Genomic DNA, 16,719 nt, shown 5'->3' on the forward strand with positions numbered 1-16,719 from the left:
GTGGTTAAGTTGTATTTACAACACTGTTCCAGAACAGTTTAACCCAAATATCCAGATGTGTGCAACGCATTTTATGGAGTACTGTTTACTGATCTTGGGAGAGTAACGTTAGACTAATATGCCGACAGTTCTGACTCATGTAAGTACGTTTTCATTTGCCACTGATGATTCAAACGTGAGTTTTGGGCAGTGTAGAGTAGCACTTGTTTGTCATTTCTCTGATCACAAATGCAGACAGAGTTTTATGTTTACGCGGCGCGATGCAATGCAACGCAATGCGTAAAAAGACAGTATAAGTCATTATAATCAGTAATTATGTCCCCACTGGATGCAACAAATGCCTCGTTTGTAATGGGTTTTAATGTTTTTGACTCGTCGCTCCGGCCGGGACACGGCATCAACAGTATGTGAGGGGTGTAACATTTTCGTCTCATGCTTGAGGTATTCGGACAATCACAACGCATTGGATAGCTGGCCAATCACAGCACACCTCGCTTTTTCAGGCCGATGAGCTTTGTAAAAATCGACGCGTTTCAAAAAGGCGGGGCATAGAGAAGAAACAATAATGTACAGTATGTGGAAAATAATGTGTTTTTTTAACTTGAAACCGCATAAACACATTTCATTACACCAAATACACAAAATAATGCTCTTTTTAGCAGCATCATATGACCCCTTTAACACACATACTGAAATAAAAAAATTGCAGTTAAACTTTTTGGTTACAATATAATAGAACGATTTGCAGTGCAGTTCATCTTCATGTCTGCTGGTAACAGAAGTCTCAACAACCCTATTCACACAAATAGAAGTCATATCTAGAAATGTTTAGGAGTAATAAGCAAGCTATAAACTAGTAAAATAACAACCTTAAATGTGAAACAGAGAAGAACTACGTTGTTGAGAGTGGTGAGGGGTAATAAACAAAGAAAAGCTATTGTGCTCTTCTTGCCTTGAACTAAGACAATATTTGAAGGCCCTGGTATCTAAGCTTATACTGTAGCCTATGTCTTTCAGGTACTTCTGTTGTAATAAAACAAGTAAAATCAATAAATATGACGTCAGTTTAATATTGTACATCTTTACTTTTAGTGTTTTTTTTAGCATTTGAATTAAGAATATGTAAATACTAAGCTAGATGTAAATAAATATAAGCCTTGAGGCCCCCATGAAAGTTTGCTGAAGTCCCCTGGTTAAGAACCACTGGTTTAACTGCATTGGTACAGGTATAATGTAGGCTCAGTGTAGCTACTACATATGGATATGAACTGTATTTCACATATAATCACATAACAGACGGAAAACGAAAACGATCCCTGTTTTACCAGCGCAACGTCGGTTTACATGCACTGCATGATGACTACTGTAAACACTACTGTACGGATCGTGTATGCGTAAATGATTACAATTTTGAAAAATATCCACCTAATTATTAAAACAGTCACATGATCAAATAGAAGTGAGGAATTCCTGTAATGTCAGATGACAAAACACATCATGCAAAAATCAGAGCCTAAACATAATATGGCCAGATCATTAGACATATGTCGGGTTAACATTGCTCCGAGCAGCCAAAAATCAAATGGGCACAAACCTCTTTGTTCATCAGTATCTACATGTTTCGTTGTGCATTCATCTGGGCAACTCGTTTCTTCACTCTCCTCTTTAATAAACATCTTGATTTCAGTTGTCTTCAGCTAGAGTTGCTCATTTATTGGGGCGAATGTCAGCTCGCAGACTTTACAGTACGCACTACAAGTGCGCCATTTACAGCACGCGCATTGCTGGACTCCACTGTCGGATGTGGAATAATATGACATTTGCCCGTTGTCGTGCAAGACTCTTCTTTTTCTTCTGGTGGTGTTTTATGGCTGTTGGAAAACCAACGTGTGGTAATTTTTCGCCATCTACTGGCTGAAGTGTGCATCGCCAAGATGGTTCAAATAATAATAATAAAATAAAAATCAAGTATAAATAACAAATCCTGTTGCTTTTGCATAATTTAACAGCTCATGAAATGCTATATAATATAGTAGATTTTTAATTTTAGTGTTTTATTTCCTTTGTCATAGCAACATGAATAGTCTTAATTAATCCTAGCTAATGCATGAAAATTGGTTGAAGCTGCATCAGCGGCATGACTAGACTGAGCTCATGATCCATTTTACACATCAGAGATACAGGCCTGTGATCCATGTTATCCCAGTTAATTTATGCACTGAACATGATCCTAGCAAACAACTTGCTCGTACCTTTGAAACATCTATATCACTCACTGCTCTTAGTTGAATAAGTAATTGAGTACACTCTAAAAAATGCTGGGTTAAATACAACCCAGTGCTGGGTAAAGTAGGGACAAACCCAGCAATTGGGTTGTATTTAACCCAGCATTTTTTAGAGTATAGCATTAACCTGTTAGGGCGTCAGAATCTGAACATTAAGACATATATGTTTATTAATTTGCACTTGTTAAAATGTTAAATGTTAATGTAAACCGTTTATGCAAAATCACAGTTTACTTGATATTTTCCTTGATATTATCTTTTTTGTTCTTTTGTCATTATTGGTGTGAGAAAAATGGACAAATGAACAGGGTTGCATGTCAAGACAGTTTGATAAACAACGTGGTAAGTGGCTTATTTTTTTACTGTAGAAATTAAATGTATGTTGTTATTCCAGAAGATTATATTAATGCAACATAACTATGTTATTTTGTTATGTTATTTCTTTTTATTATTTCTTCTTTTTTATTATTTAGTACTGCCCTTCAGGAGCTGCATATGATATTAATATATTTCAAGACAAAATGACAATTTACAAAACGTTGTTTTGCAAACCTTACACCCCCTGACTCTTAACATAGTATTTTGCCTTAGCATTTACATAGTACACAGTCACTGCCATGTTTTAAATCCATCAAACCATTGATTAGTACATTTTGTTAAAGGGTTCACCCAAAAAATGTAAATTCTGTCATTAATTAATCACCCTCATGTCGTTAAAAAAAAAAAAAACCCCGTAAGACCTTCGTTCATTCTTCGGAACACAAATTAAAATCCGAGAGCTTTCTGAGTCTCCATAGACAGCAATGCAACTGACACGTTCAAGGCCCAGAAAGGTTGTAAGAACATCGTTAAAATAGTCCATGTGACATCTGTGGTGCAACCTTAATTTTATGAAGCTACGAGTATACTTTTTGTGTGCAAAGAAAACAAAAATAACGACTTTATTCAACAATTTCTTCTCTTCTGTCTCAGTCGACATGCGTTCACGACAGTACCATAACGCATGTGTGTGTGCATTCCTCTACTTGTAAACAAGGCGCAGCGCATTAGTGTTTTACGTCAGAACGCCGGCTCCTGCGTCAGCAGCACCACACGCATGCGTGATACTCTCCTGAACACACTTTGAAGACTGATACAGAAGAGAGAAAATAGTTGAATAAAGTTGTTATTGTTGTTTTCTTTGCACACAGAAAGTATTCTCGTTGCTTCATAACATTACGGTTGCACCACTGATGTCACATGGACTATTTTAACAATGTCCTTACTACTTTTCTGGGCCTTGATTGTGATAGTTCCGTTGCTGTCTATACAGGGTCAGAAAGCTCTCGGATTTCAACAAAAATATCTTAATTTGTGTTCCGAAGATGAACAAAGGTCTAACGGGTTTGGAATGACATGATGAGGATGAGTAATTAATGACAGGGTATTCATTATTGGGTGAACTAACCTTTTAAAGCTTCTCATTTTCATTCTTCACTTGAATCGAGAGGTCACTCCATCACAAGGATTTGCTTCACCTAAAATAAAAAATATTGACTGCATCCACCATGCTCTATTTCTTCAATGAGCGAGGCTTTATTGAAGGAAAAATAATAAAAAAAAAAAACAATGCAATACAGTTGTTTTCTGAATATACTGACTGAGAACAAGGACCTCAAATGTATTTAATTATGTAGGCCTATGTATGTTGCATGTAAATGTAAGTGTATCTAAAAAGATTTACACGTTTGGCAGACACTTTTTATCTACAGTGTCATACACTGCATTCAAGGCGTGCTTTTGATTTTGGACAATACAAAATCAAAGTTTCGATACAATGCTGTACAATATTGATACAATCAATACAATATGTCTACAAAGATCTCCAAGGATTAACATTTTAATCCAGCCCAAAAAAAGAAAAAGAAATAACACCATGGTGTATCAACCTTTCCTTCAAAATGATGACAGACTCTGTACAAAAATGTCCCTTTAGTTGACAATGAGTCCAACCACAAAGGATGCCAAATCTTAAAAAAAAAAAATCCATCAAGATTAGGTAAAATCATGCTCTGAGTGACACCCTCATAGTCGGTCTGAGATGCAGACAGAGATGCGGCAGGAGAGAGAGAGAGAGAGAGAGAGAGCGAGAGAGAGAGAGAGAGAGGGGCGCGTCCGGGGCTCTTCCGCCGGCCTCACACTGCATGGGTTGGGCAGAAGAGAGCAGTCGCTCTGAGACACACCTTCACTGTTCCCGCGTCAGTGTCAGCTCGCTGGAGATGGATGAGGAGAGCTACGGTAGGACACAATCTCTGCTTCATGTCTACAGTGCTAAAAATGGCATTGCGCGTGCAAGGCTGTGATTTACAGCATGGAGGAAAATACTGTGCATGAAAATACTGTAGGCCTACATTTCTGGAATCGTTGATTTCACATGCATTGTTTCCATGGGAAACACGTTTGATATCTCTGAGGATTCGGATGTTTTAAGTTGTTGGCATGTCTCAAACAGGTCCTTTAGACTTACCGCGGATTCTGAATTATTTAAGAGCTTCAAGCTCGCGTACGTTATTTTATAATATTAAACATAATAGATGTAGGGCAGGGTAGAGCGAGGTAGCTTTATACTTAGGCGAACAGTTGTTATTTAATTGTTATTTAAATACGTGTTAAGTATATTTTAGCCTAATATATATTCAAAGTACACATTTATATGAGGTTGCAATTTAGTACATTTAAAATATATTAACGTAATATGAAATCACACTTCATGTGTAGTTAATCTGTAGTTAAAATTATAAACAAGTACTTTACATGTGCTTTAGCATGTTAGTCAACACATAAAACAAACGTGTAGGCCTACTTCTTTAAATTACAACAAAAGATTATTAAAACATAATGATTTAAAGTATACTTTAAAGTAAAGCTTTTAATTTGACATTATTGCAAAATGGATGTTTTTAAAAGTGGGGTAAGCGACTTTTCAAAAACACTTTAGAAAACCGATTCGGGCCGAATAGCAAAACTTGTAGTCAATCTTTCCAGCGCTGGAGAAAACTCAAGGAGTGGAAGGCCTGCGATCGGACGCCGAGGTTGTTTTGTTTCTTCTCGATAGGTGAGTAACACCGTGTCTGCGCCGCAACAGCTAAAGTCTGTCTAGTACACTGGACGCGACAAAGCGACCGTTGAAAATCATTTGAAATTTGTGTCAATACGTCATGAATAGAGCGCAGCAGCAGTTTTGCTTTGTTTCACAGAACTAATCCGTTGCCTGGGTTGCATACCTATGTGTGGGGTGGAGCTATCAAAATAGGGGCAAGACACTTTTGGGGTAGGGGCGTGTTTGTTTTGGTGATTTCAAATGTCAACATTGGCTACCAGAAATCTCTTACCCCACCTTTAAGTGTGTTAAGAAACATATATTCGTGAAAGTGTTCTCTCTTAAGTGGAGTGTACACTTACTGTAAGTGGACTTTTATTTCAATAATATTATCTGTATGTACAGTTCTTTTAAAAAATATGAGAAAAATAAAGGGAAAATACTTTTAAGATTTGAAGTACACTATGCATTTACATTCAGTACAGTTAAGCACACTTTTTCTTTTCACAAGGGACCTTTCAGTTAAAAGCTACAGTACCTTCATTAAATAGTTGGCCATTGTCAGAATATGTCACCGTGGTTTTATTGTGTTCTCTTTAAACACCAGCTATTAGAAAATATGATGATATTGGAATTTTAGTTTTGATAGAAATTACATTTTTTTTTATAGAGCCATAATTATCAAACCACTGCCAGAGAAAACATACATTTGTGTAATGGGAATTTTGGCTCAAAACTTTACTAAGTCCTTATAGCTACTGTAAAAGAGTAAACAATGTAACATTTCCACAAAGCTCACAGTAAACTCACACCACCAACTTTGTTGAGGAACACAGGATGCCTATACAATCATACAATTGGCTCTGAGATGTAACTTCTGAATACAAATTCATGCAATTCAACGATAAAGACATTAACCCACTTCGTGTAATTGTGGAATGTTTTGATCATGATAAAACTGACCAGCTTCAAAATGCTCTGCTTCAGGATAGTGTGTGCTGTTTTATGATGTTCATTGCGATGGAAAGACTCTTCTCAATTATTCATTGTTCAGTTTGCTGAGAACAGAATGCATCCCAAAATAGAAAAGATGGTGGCGAGTGTTACAGGATGCAATTTGCTGTAGCCTCTTCAAAGAAATAGCATGGTTAATTGCAGTTAGTTTGATGGATAGTTCACTGGGAAAATCTTGATAGTATGATAAAACTACAGAAACCTCCAGTAAACCTACGCTGAAGGAGACTAGTAAGCAAAACCCAAGCAGTCATTAACTGAGAGTGTTGTCTATTAATATAAAGTTTTGTCCAGTACCTTCAGTAGTATCATCTTTCGTATGACCTGAACTTGCTAGACCTAAATGTACTTCATATGTTGCTGAGTTATGAAGTTGACGCATTTTGTGACCTTCATTTATTGCTTGGCATGCAAACGTTATTCAGGAGTCATAATTGTGTGCCATTTCATAAACAGTCAGAACTTCAAACCTGTTGTGAACCACAAAACTAATACGGGCCTGTTTGTTGAGATTAATTAGTTTAAGGTTACTGGTGAAAAGTGAGTAAAAGTCTGAAGCAAACTGGTGAGGAATAGATGACTATATCATAATAACATGTCACTGACCCAGTGTGTTTTGTCTGATCGGGTGTCACTTTGCAGAACTGATGTTAGGCAGGTTCTGTACGTATGTTTGAGGTCAGTGTTGTAACTCAATACTAGATCTCAGATCATCTCGCAGTGTTGACACTGACTGTGGATCAGCTCTTCTCTTGAATGCACAGGCTTTAAAGGGATAGTTCACCCAAAAATGAAAATGTGATGTTTATCTGCTTACCCCCAGGGCATCCAAGATGTAGGTGACTTTGTTTCTTCAGTAGAACATAAACGAAGATTTTTAACTCAAACCGTTGCAGTCTGTCAGTCATATAATGGAAGTGAATGGGAATCACGGCTTTGAGAGTCAAAAAAACATACACAAACAAAACCAAATTAAACCCTGCGGCTCGTGACGATACATTGATGTGTAAAGACACTAAATGATCGGTCTGTGCAAGAAACTGAACAGTATTTATGTAGTTTTTTTTACCTCTGATTTACTGCAATGTCCGAACTGTCCTGAGCGCATCCTGAGCATGTGACGCATCTTCTTCTTCTTCTTGCTTTATGGCTGATCGCAGACTTAAGTGCATTACCGCCATCTATCTTTCAAATGGACCATTGACACTCTATCTACAATCTCAACTGGGAGTGTCAGTGGTCCAGTTGAGAGATGGTGGCGGTAATGCACTTAAGTCTGCGATCCACCGTAAAGCAAGAAGAAGAAGAAGACGCGTCACACGCCGGCTGTTCAGAACACGCTCAGGACAGTTCGGACATTGCAGTAAATCAGAGGTAAAAAACGATATAAATACTGTTCAGTTTCTTGCACAGACCGATCGTTTCGTGTCTTTACACATCAATGTATCGTCACGAGCCGCAGGGTTTAATTTGGTTTTGTTTGTGTATGTTTTTTTGACTCTCAAAGCCGTGATTCCCATTCACTTCCATTATATGACTGACAGACTGCAACGGTTTGAGTTCAAAATCTTCGTTTGTGTTCTACTGAAGAAACAAAGTCACCTACATCTTGGATGCCCTGGGGGTAAGCAGATAAACATCACATTTTCATTTTTGGGTGAACTATCCCTTTAAGACCAGGAAACTCAGCTTGCTGAAAGATGTTTGAGCTTCAGATCCAGCTCTGATGTGAGATGATGTAACATCTAAACTAGCATGAGGGAAAGTTTATGAGCTGTTTTTGTCGATTTTTGAACTGCTGTGGGCCGAAAGCGTGAAGCTCTAGCTGCCCAAGAGCTCTCTTCATCCCACACGAACAGCGCTCTAGTTCAACACGACACCCCGTAAACTCACAAACACCTGCGCAAAGACTCCACGCCACATTTAACAGCCTGCATTTATAGTTTCATGCTGTCAGACACTTCAGATGCTTACAATACCAACTGAAACAAACATTTCCATAACAAATGAACATTGCCCATTTACTCACCTTCATGTTGCTCTAAATCAGTATTCTGTGTCTGTGCATTGATGTTTTTGAACTTACATCAGATGAGATCAGGCATTAGACACCCTGCACCCCAAAAAATACATTCTCTGTTGAAAAAAACAGCATATGTATGTTTTGAAGCATGGCAGCTGGTTTGAGCTGGTTTAAGCTGGTCCTTAGTTGGTCATGAGCTGGTTTAAGCTGGTCCTGAGCAGGAGCTAGTTGCTTAAGACCAGCACATGACCAGCTAAAACCAGCTGCCATGCTTCAAAACATACCTAACCAAAACATACCTTACGTATGATTTTATTAATGTGAGATTGTGTGCAGTTTGAGCTGTTCTCTCTCTGTGTTGACAGATCTGCGGGTGAGGAGGACAGGAGGCTGCGTAGGAGGTGCTTTAGCACTGCATAGCACAGTTCTTCCTTTGGAGAGAACGACTCCGCTAACTGCTATTTTTCCTACCAGTTTATGTGCCATCAATTCAGAATGCTGTTGAAATGCCAATACAGTTCCTGAATGTGATGCTAAATAATTTTAATTAATTTAATGAAGTAGAAAACTGAGACTTCTGTAAGAGGTCTTTACTTTCATTTTTCAGTATAACTCATAAGCATGTTATAATATAACATATTGTCTATTTCCAGCACCATTAGATTATAATTTCCAATGCTTAAATGCCAGCCAGTAGAGATTAGTGTAGATAATTAAAATACCTGAAATTACCACATATATTGTGAGATAAAAGACTGGAAGAATAGTATTTGGGGTAAAAATCATTGAAGGGGCCCAAAACACTAAATAGTACCAAAACACTGTTAGGTTGACAAAGGAGGAAGATGAGATAATAGATTTGAAGGCATTTTCATTTTCAAAATGATTTGCATGATTTTTGATTAAAACAAATGTCATTTACTTTTTTTTTCCCCACACAGTATTTTTCTCCTTTTTTATTTTATTTTATTTTATTTTATTTTATTTTATTTTATTTTATTTTATTTTATTTATTTTATTTTATTTTTTATTTTATTTTATTTTATTTTATTTTATTTTATTTTATTTTATTTTATTTATTTTATTTTATTTTATTTTATTTTATTTTAAACAATCAGCATACATTTTTGGACCAGAAAAAAAATCTAATCTAAAAAAATGTTTCCTTATAGCCCTACTGTCTTTGCTCTGCTAATGAAAAGGGTTTTGGGTTTTATATATCATCTCCAGACTTGGGCATTGCTCCTGAGACCCACTGTCCTGCAAAATGTAGTTCTTACCTGCTCTAACATGCTGTAATTTGCCTGTCATTTTTCTAGTGATCTTAAGCACCTTGAGCTAAATTCAGGTCTCAAGAGCCTGGTTGAAGACCCCTGATTTAAATAAGAAGTTACTAAAATCAAAGTTCTGCTATATCAGCATTGCATCCCTAAGAAAAGACTTCAACATGAAATTGAGCTGAAGAGAAATGTTTGTAAAGAAAAAACATTCAACATGATGGCCTTTGAGGGGCGACATTGTAGCATAATTTAAGTCCCCTGTGTTGCATTTCATCAGCATTTTCAGAACACCAAAAGGAAGGGGGGAAAAACTTAACGCATCGATATTTATGTTATGATATAGCCATGACTTTGAGATGACCTGAGACAGGATATATATGTGTGGTGCATGTATTTTAGAGGTATTGAGAGCTCTGTATTCTTTAACTCTATTCAAACTCAAATATTATGTTGCATATAATATTGTAGTCCAATAAATAGTACCTTTTAAGAACCTAAAAGTATATTTGCACAGATATACACATATATTGTACAGAGGACTTTAAAAATGGACTTTGCTGGGAAGTTCATCATAGATTTAGTTGAATTGAGTGATAGTCTGACCTTTGCTCACCTAAGTAACATGAGCGATTCGAGAGAAAAAAAAACCTGACAAACCAGCTGCTGAAGTCATTTAACCAACTACTTTAACCACATGGAAAATCACACATATGTGGAATATTCCATAATGGGAAAAACAAAATAACAACACGTCTTTACATTTGTGGGACGGGTGAAAGTAACAAAATAGCATGCACTCTATGTCACTAAAGCACAAGGAAAAACAGCTAAATACCATTGTCTTGGTGACAAATAAATATATCATTAATAATAAATTACTGGCAGAAATTCATGATAGTTCATTGGTCAGATGTGGAAACCTTGTTTGACCTCTAAAGAGCTTCTTCAGACTTTCAGAGGGTGCCGTTTCTGACTGTTCTTTTGCTTGCTTTTTCTTCACAGCTGCAGAATAAATGGCAGCTCAAAGGGAAGTGAACAGTCAGATGTGAGGAGAGATGCTGAGTTGACAGAAAGGGCTCTGCTGTCCTATGACGCGTTTGACGTGCAGCTGCAGCATTTTTATTCCCTTACTTTGCAGCTCATGCATGAGACGTTCGTCCCCCGGCGTTTCTCTCATGCTCTCTGTACTCGTGATTTTCACTCTCTTGTTGACTGTGACTGACAGAAAGACAGCTGGCATGCTGAAAGGTAATTGGCTGAGGTATGTAATGTATAGATATGTGACCGCTAGGGCTGTCAAAAAAAATTCAAAAAATCCGAATTTCGAATATTCGTCGAATTAAAAAAAAAAAATAATCCACATTTGAATGCAAAAACGTTATCAGTGGTACACGAAATGCAACGACAATGTAAGTGTCATTGCATTTTAATGCTTTTGTTAGCCTATCAAGTTGAACCCACTATGCGGCGCTGCTACGCTGTTCATTCAATATATAGCGGAAAACGAGAGCATCAGTGTGGCGAAGATGTTGTTTACGGCGAAACTGAAAACAAGCCGTTCACACAGATAAAATATTTATCACATTTTCTAGAGGGACATCTATCAGCGTTGCACTCGCGTCTCCCACAAGAGAGCGGCATGTTTAGAAAGCCATGTAAAATTAATGTAAGTTCAACTTTTAAAAAACATGTCTCAAGACTTTATGGCGGTTTTCCCCCTCCCACTGTATCTCATGTTTTTAAATGAAGAAAGTAGCCTACTCTTTGTGATTGGTTTTCGGTCCTTTGTATTAAACTATACATACATGCATGGTGCTATTTTTTTTTCTAATTGTTTAAGCAACTTTATTAATTATATATGGTTTATAAACATTATTTTAAACATTATGCACTTTTTTTCAAAGATAATCGTGTTATTTTATTACGCTTTGAAGAAATGTGCATAATATTTCGCTCGATGCGCCCTCTTGTGGCCTCAGGAGAGAAGCCAAAAGCCTTTTTCCCCCCTAATTGAAATTATGCCTTTTAAATTCAAATATAATTTGATAATATTTAAGTGGAAAATTCGAATTTATTCTCGACAGCCCTAGTGACTGCTGAGGGGATTCACAGCTGGTCATTGAGGTGATTGACATTAAAAGAAAACACTGTTTCTTTCTATGTTTCTTTTGTTACATAGTTACATTTCAGTGCATGTTTATATGCATTGCTTTAAGAAATAAAAGGGGAAAAATAGTTCTGGCAGACAAATGTTCAAAAGCTTTTCAAAAAAATCTTGATTTAAAAAATGTACATCTTTTAACATAACCGACACATTTTTACTGTGGTGTTTATCCTCTTGTTTTCTTTTGTGTTTGTGTGTGCAGACTTCAGAGCGCGAGTGTGTGACTGAAAGAGGCAGATTAGGAGAGCAGAGAAGCGGAGCGAGATTATTAGCAGTGAGAGGGGAAGAGAATTGCATTGCAGTTTTTACGGCAAGCTCAGAAAGAGGAAACAAACACGCAAATTGCATTGTGAAGTACTGAACGTGTCACAGAGAAGTTGAGATTGTCAAGCAAGGCACAAACGCACACACAAACATGACGACTTAAAGAGGAAGAGGACGAGTCCTGTGGACTACAGAACGAATGCTGTGAGATACTGAGACATGACAGGCAGGCTGGTTTGGGTGTGTGTAGCTTGACCCACACGCTGAAATTGGGGAAGGGAGAAAAGCTGCAAACACAGAGCAGAAACACCTTCATTCTGAGGACATGGGGAGTGTTAGTGAATTGTGTGTGACTAGTTTCCAAGCTTTCTTATGTCCAACGTTACCAAGGAGTCTTTCAGGTGAGAGCTGTCTAATCTTTTATAGCATTGTAATCATAACCAGTATGTTCTCTATTGATTCTCTGGTTAACAGAACCATTGTTATCATAATCACTGCTGCTCAGCATTGTGGTGTTACTTTAAGCAACCAGACTTAATTTTGTCTGGCAGATCAAAAAAATCCCACTGACTTGCACTGATGGAGGTACTTGAGAATATCATACAGACTTGGAGTTGGCCTCTTTTTACCCAAGCCAGTAAGCAGCATTTTCAAGGCATGTTTTGCATGTCCAATCTCCACTGTACTAGTTTATATCACTTTGAGAAGGTACAAGTGTGCAGTCTTCATGTGGAGTGCAACATTATTGTATGCATTAGAATCAACATGTTATGGAAAAGCAAATGGAAGGACTTAAAAACAGGGAGTTTTCTTTCTGCCTAATGAACCTGTATGGTCAGCTTAAAGGATCTTTAGTCTCACAGGCACCAGCTGGGAGCAGTGATCAGTTAATGCCATTAAGGACTATAGGCAGATGTAATCCCTCAGACCCAATGGTCAAGAGAGTTTATGAGCATCTTCACCAAACCTTTCAAGATCACATAAACGTAGTGTTGGTTTAGGTCTCATTACTTGGTGTCCTTGTCTCGGTCTTACAATTTACAGGAATAGTTCTCGCAACAATGAAGAGAAGGACAGTTATTTGAATGCTTTAATTTCAGACTGTTCCTAATACTGAGCTATTTACTGACTTTTGAAGACTTGGAAGTCATGTGATATGTTTGTGATTCTATTGTGCTTTTGCTTTCCTTTTTAAACCTTGAAAGATCCGGTCCCCTATTGGTTTAAAGTGTGATTCACTGTATTGAATTTAAGTCAAGTCAAGTCACCTTTATTTATATAGCGCTTTTAACAATACAGATTGTGTCAAAGCAACTGAACAGCATTAATTAGGAAATTTTGTTGTAGAATACGATAGGGGATATATTCACACGTTATAATAAGGCAAATGTACAGAGCACCATAGGGGATTTGTTCCTGTTGTGTTGGGAAATGTTCAGAAATGTCGTCATCTGGTGGTGTTACAGTTCATGTTGCTAAACTCTGTGAATCCATCAGCTTCATCACGCTCCAACTTTAACAAATGACGGCAGTGAATTTGAACTAATGTGTGAATGCTCTCAGAGAGTCTTGCATGACTCATCTAATGGCTGGATCAAAAATTCATACGCTTAATCATATCTACATTGTCAATGTAACTGTTTCCTCCTTATCATGTCTAAACCGAACATACTAGTCAATTTAAAAGTTGACAATTAACCAGGCCTTAATTTAGCCTCTCATCCAGTCCAATGGTATTCTTTTCTCCAAAAGCATAACTACCTCCAGCTAATTGGCACAGTGAGTGTGATACAAATGTGAAATGAATCCCATGACAATGCTGTTTTAATTGCCCCTGATGATAATTATGAGACTGATATCATTCTAAATAAAATCCCTGTGTATTTCAGTTCAGAGCAGGTGCTTTGAAATTATAGCTGCCGTCCACTGTGTGACATGGAAATTGTTCCCTACGTTTTGATTTTTGATTGGAAACAGCTGGAGGCGACTCTGAACGCTGGGAACAGATCGAGACAAGGGCTCATTACTCTGACTACTGGAAAAACACAGAGGGTAGTGGACATTCTAGATTTAAGACACAGAATGCAATACTTGTTGTATTTGTCATAGCTGCTTTAGATTTTGTCACACTATGCTCACTATAGGGTTGAATATCACCAGTTAACACGAGAGTCTGAGTCTGTTGGGGGGAGAGAGTAAATGTGTGCTACAAATTTTGTAAAATCTGATAAATATACATAGGCCTACCCTTGTGAAAAAGAAGTACACTTTAGTATACTTTTAAAAAGAGTACTTGTTATGGAAATAGTATAGTTTAAATAAATATACTTAATTGCAAACTAAATGTAATGTTTTCAAATACTATTGCTTGTTATTTATTAAAATATAAAATGTATTATAGTTTAAACTTATATGCAATATTATATATGTATATATATATATATATATATATATATATATATATATATATATAAAATGAGTGTTTTTACCCTCTTAAGTGGGATGTAAGTACAACATTATATGTAATTTCATAATTAGTTTTGTTATGTGCTTCTGAATGTACTGACAAGCATTTTTGGTAAACTAAAATGTTAATTTCGAGTCAGATTTTTTGCAATTTTGAATTGTTGTTAATATTGTTTTTTCGAACTCGTCCTAGACGTTTTGTCTGATTTTCACCAAAATTGGCTCAGATCATCTTCAGACCATGCTGGCAAAAAGTTATTAAAAGCATTTTGATAAACCCTACTGTTCTCGAAGAACACACAATCAAATTGGATGAAGAGCATCTATCTATCATCTAGCTCTATCTCTGCAATGCTTTCACGTATTCTGACCAAACTTGGTACATTTCATCATAAGATTCACCTGAAGCTACATGCAGTGTTTTGGCACAGTGTCACCTATTGGTCAGGAGATATGAAAAATGGCTATTTTTGCTTGCAACTTCTGAACTGGTCGCTTCTGATTCAGTGCAGCATGCCATGTCAAATGATATCCAATTTTTTTCCATATTGGCCATTTTGGGGCGGTGGCCATTTTGAATTTCGTCATAAAATGCTGTATTTCACAAATGCATTAACATGTTACGAAACTCGGTATGTGTCATCAGGACCATACTCTGATGGTACACAAAAAGTATTGGAACAGCGACATCTTCTGGTCAAAATGTATAATGAAATTAAAAAAAAATGTTAATAGCTTTTGATTAATTTTGCCTATTTTAATAAAACTGGTCTTGTCAGATTCCTTGGATCATCATGAGAACATTGATGCCAATTATTCCATATTCGGTCGAACTTGCAGTCCGCCATTTTGAATTTCTTAGAAAACATACTTTTTCAAAATCCTCCTATACCGTTGGTCTGATTTTCCCCAGCAAAAAAGTTAGCAAAAAGCTTTTCAATAGAACAAACCGTTCTCAAATAATGCATCAATGAAATTGTTGGAATGATGTCAAGTGTCAGCCCTGTGTTCCTGTGTCTTGTGTTTTGCTCTATATGTGCCCCGTGACCCAGTTTCTCCCATGTTTCTTTGTACCCATATTTGGTTCTTCCTGTTCCTGTTCCCATTGAGTTCCATTTGATTCAGCTGTGTCTTGTTAATTCTCTCGTTGAGGGCTGCTGTTCCTACGTCTGGCCCAGGGAGGGCCACAGATCCCGAGTCAAGCCCAGGGAGGGCCGTTGTTCCTACGCCTGACCCACGGAGGGCCTCAGAACCCGAAATTTCCCCTAAGGAATTTTTTTGGGGGGGCTATAGTGTGTATAGTGCCGAGGCCAAGGCCACAGAGACCGCTCTGCCATGGCCTCCTGAACTGTCTGCTCCGCCGTGGTTCCCTAGTCTGCCTGCTCCGCCATGGCCCCCTGAGTTCCCTGCTCCGCAATGACTCCCTAGTCTGCCTGCTCCGCCATGGCTCCCTAGTCTGCCTGCTCCACCATGGCTCCATAGTCTGCCTGCTCCGCCATGGCTCCATAGTCTGCTTGCTCCGCCATGGCTCCATAGTCTGCCTGCTCTGCCATGGCTACCTAGTCTGCCTGCTCCACCATGGCTCCATAGTCTGCCTGCTCTGCCATGGGTCACGGAATGGGTACCGCCCTGAAGGCCTTCTGTCCCATGTAGGCCTGTCCGTAGAGGCCTCCAGAGCGCCCAGCCCCCTCTCCGTTGGAAGTAATGTGGCGCGTGGACAGAGGTAATGTCAGCCCTGTGTTCCTGTGTCTTGTGTTTTGCTCCATATGTGCCCCGTGACCCAGTTTCTGCCATGTTTCTTTGTGCCCATATTTGGTTCTTCCTGTTCCCATTGAGTTCCATTTGATTCAGCTGTGTCTTGTTAATTCCCTCATTGAGTTTCAGATTCTTTATCCCAGTGTTTTCCCTTGTCTAGTGTCCAGTGTTAAACGTCTATACGTCAGCCTGGTGCCCTATGTGTATGTTTCCCTGGTTTTGTTTTATTAAAGTCTCTTCAAATATTCTCCCTCGTCTCCGTGTCTCCTCGCTCCCTCGCTCCGCACTCCCAACACAATAGGCAAACCGTGACATCAAGCTGGTTGCATATTGACACCAAACTTTTTATGTGTTATTGTAACCTCACACTGACCCCCCCCCCCCCCCCC

At 38.0% G+C, this 16,719-nt stretch overlaps 2 protein-coding genes across 2 annotated transcripts in view; one reads left to right on the plus strand and one right to left on the minus strand.

Annotated features, from left to right (window-relative positions):
* Nucleotides 1-12,502, minus strand: part of LOC107671251 (gastrula zinc finger protein XlCGF7.1-like) — a 15,728-nt gene extending 3,226 nt beyond the window's left edge. Inside the window, exon 1 of the mRNA XM_016464150.1 lies at nt 12,418-12,502. Within this exon, the coding sequence (XP_016319636.1) occupies nt 12,418-12,425 (8 nt within the window). The 5' untranslated portion in view covers nt 12,426-12,502. The remainder of the gene's footprint in view (nt 1-12,417) is intronic.
* LOC107671250 (cytohesin-1-like) overlaps nt 12,061-16,719 on the plus strand; it is a 48,160-nt gene continuing 43,501 nt past the window's right edge. The window contains exon 1 of the mRNA XM_016464148.1: nt 12,061-12,510. Within this exon, the coding sequence (XP_016319634.1) occupies nt 12,435-12,510 (76 nt within the window). The 5' untranslated portion in view covers nt 12,061-12,434. The remainder of the gene's footprint in view (nt 12,511-16,719) is intronic.

The sequence above is a fragment of the Sinocyclocheilus anshuiensis genome, unplaced genomic scaffold, assembly GCF_001515605.1.
Source record: "Sinocyclocheilus anshuiensis isolate Anshui unplaced genomic scaffold, SAMN03320099.WGS_v1.1 scaffold2670, whole genome shotgun sequence".
Taxonomy (NCBI): Eukaryota; Metazoa; Chordata; class Actinopteri; order Cypriniformes; family Cyprinidae; genus Sinocyclocheilus; species Sinocyclocheilus anshuiensis.